The 2,500-nt window shown below is 36.2% G+C and overlaps 1 protein-coding gene across 28 annotated transcripts in view; it reads right to left on the reverse strand.

The window, feature by feature from the left end:
• The window catches only part of apbb2b (amyloid beta (A4) precursor protein-binding, family B, member 2b), a 283,469-nt gene that overhangs the window by 23,352 nt on the left and 257,617 nt on the right, over positions 1 to 2,500 (reverse strand). For 24 of the 28 annotated variants that reach the window (XM_049472290.1, XM_049472293.1, XM_049472301.1 and 21 more), the window contains 2 exons: positions 1,372 to 1,457; positions 404 to 473 (listed from right to left, as the gene is read on the reverse strand). In XM_049472290.1, coding sequence (XP_049328247.1) covers positions 404 to 473; positions 1,372 to 1,457 — 156 coding nt within the window. The remainder of the gene's footprint in view (positions 1 to 403; positions 474 to 1,371; positions 1,458 to 2,500) is intronic. The other 4 variants (XM_049472305.1, XM_049472307.1, XM_049472303.1 and 1 more) reach the window with 1 other exon arrangement.

Here is a 2,500-nt window from a genome sequence, read left to right on the forward strand (position 1 = left end):
GTGTGTGTGTGTGTGTGTGTAGTGTGTGTGTGTGTGTGTAGTGTGTGTGTAGTGTGTGTGTAGTGTGTGTGTGTGTAGTGTGTGTGTGTGTAGTGTGTGTGTGTGTAGTGTGTGTGTGTGTGTGTGTGTGTAGTGTGTGTGTGTGTAGTGTGTGTGTGTGTGTGTAGTGTGTGTGTAGTGTGTGTGTAGTGTGTGTGTGTGTAGTGTGTGTGTGTGTGTGTGTGTAGTGTGTGTGTAGTGTGTGTGTAGTGTGTGTGTGTGTAGTGTGTGTGTGTGTGTGTGTAGTGTGTGTGTGTAGTGTGTGTGTGTGTAGTGTGTGTGTGTGTAGTGTGTGTAGTGTGTGTGTGTGTGTAGTGTGTGTGTGTGTGTGTGTGTGTAGTGTGTGTGTAGTGTGTTTGTGCACCTGTTTCACCTTGGCTTCAGGGTCACTGTTAATACTGCTGGAGTCTTCTTCTTCTACAGGAGCAGGATTTCTATACACACACACACACACACATACACACACACACACACACACACACACACACACACATACACATACACACATACACACATACACACATACACATACACACACACACACACACACAAAATATAATTTCATTCTTATATTTCAGTCCCTTACTATTCAGAAATTCAGGAAATAAAAATATTTGTATTAAAAGTTAATTTGTTTTGTTACAAAATACAAAAATGGAAACATCTGAAAATGAAGTAGGGATTGATTCAGAAATTCAGATTGTGAGGGGCAGAACTATAAAACTAGAAAATTCAGATTATCTGAAAATCAAACAAATAAATATTATTCTGCTATATCTGTTTTGTGGTCCATTTAAAAACAGGTGTAAAACTATAATTCATTTAGTTGTTACCCATGTGTTAAAGTAAAAATAAAATATAATTAATTTTGGAATTGATTTTATAGTTTTTTTTCTATTTTAAATCAGAATTTCAGGAAAAACAGAAAAATTAATCTTTGATAAATTAGATAATTTTCCATGTTTGCATCTTGTAAAAACAGTAGGCTGGATTATACTACAAGATCAAAAACAGAAAAATACTGAAAAAACTGAAAAATATGAAACTAAAATATTTTTAAAATTGGATTTAAAATAAATTTCTTCTTTATTATACTGAAAGTAAAAAATGCACAAAACACAGCAAATGTCCTGTTTCTGTTCCAATTAGCTTTGAAAAAGCAAAAGCAAAAAGTCTTTAAATGATCAGAAAATAAAACTGAGGGATCTGATTGGTCCAGCTGACTTAAGCACTCCTACTATGATCAGGAGATTGCTGATTTGAATCCTGATCATGCAGCTTGCCATCAGCCTTTGGAGCCCTGAGAGCACACACACACACACACACTCGTACCGTAGTTTGAGGGAGGCGTATCGGAGAGTAGCACCCTCGAACTCTTTCAGGCTGGGGTCCGGATTCACTGTAGCAGCCTGGAGATCCTGAGAGAAACAAATACATTAAATATACCAAATATACCATCACACACCATGTGTGTGTGTGTGTGTGTGTGTGTGTACATTCCTGAGACATGCTTAGTAAAACAGTTACACACAGTCGGGTGAAGAGTGAAGCGATGAAGACAGTAAAGAGTCCACAGAGTTTTACAATCTTCTTCAATATTTATTAATAATAAACTCATCTAAACTATGAAGAAAAACTGGAATTATTTACTAAAAAAAATATTAAACAAACCAGAATATATTTTATATATTAGATTCTTCAAAGTAGCTCCTCTTGTTTAGATGATGAGTTTTGAACATCTCTGCTGGATTTTCTCAGTCAGTTTTATGAGGTAGAGTCTCCTGGAATTCAGGCTTTCAGTTAACAGCTGTGCTGAACTCATCAAGAGTTAATTACTGTAATTTCTCGTATCTTAATGTAAAGTTTGAGAGCATCAGTTAAAGTAAAGTAGTGAAGAGGTAGAGTTACAGGTATACAGTGAATAGTGAATATTTGAGTAATGTTCTAATGAACTACTCGAACTAAAGACCATCAAAAACATTATAATGATGGAACTGGCTCTTATCAGGACCACCCCAGGAAAGGAAGAGTGAGAGTGTCCTCTGTTGTACAGGATTTACAAGTTTATTAGAGTTTCCAGCCTCAGAAACCACAAGTTAACAAACAGCTCACCAGATAAGAGCATCTAAATACTTCACATCATTATGTGTTCCTTCATAATCTGATACATCACTTCACTATTCATTTACTATGTAGGAAACAATTAAATACAAAATAAAACAGTGAATAATGTGAAAAGTACGACACACAGACAGCAGTTGAGCTGCTAAGGGTTAAAACTCTCAGCATGGAGTGAAACACTGCTGTGCTTTTAGAAATAAAAGAAAAGAAGATGAGTAGAAGAAGAGCAGGGCGTGTCCGTGGTGCGCTCATGCCGATCGGGTCAGGTACAGTATTTACAGCTTCAACAGCAGAATGGCTTCATATTATTAACATCCCATAATTTATCTACTCACTAAAT

Source organism: Astyanax mexicanus, chromosome 25, assembly GCF_023375975.1.
Source record: "Astyanax mexicanus isolate ESR-SI-001 chromosome 25, AstMex3_surface, whole genome shotgun sequence".
NCBI lineage: Eukaryota > Metazoa > Chordata > Actinopteri > Characiformes > Acestrorhamphidae > Astyanax > Astyanax mexicanus.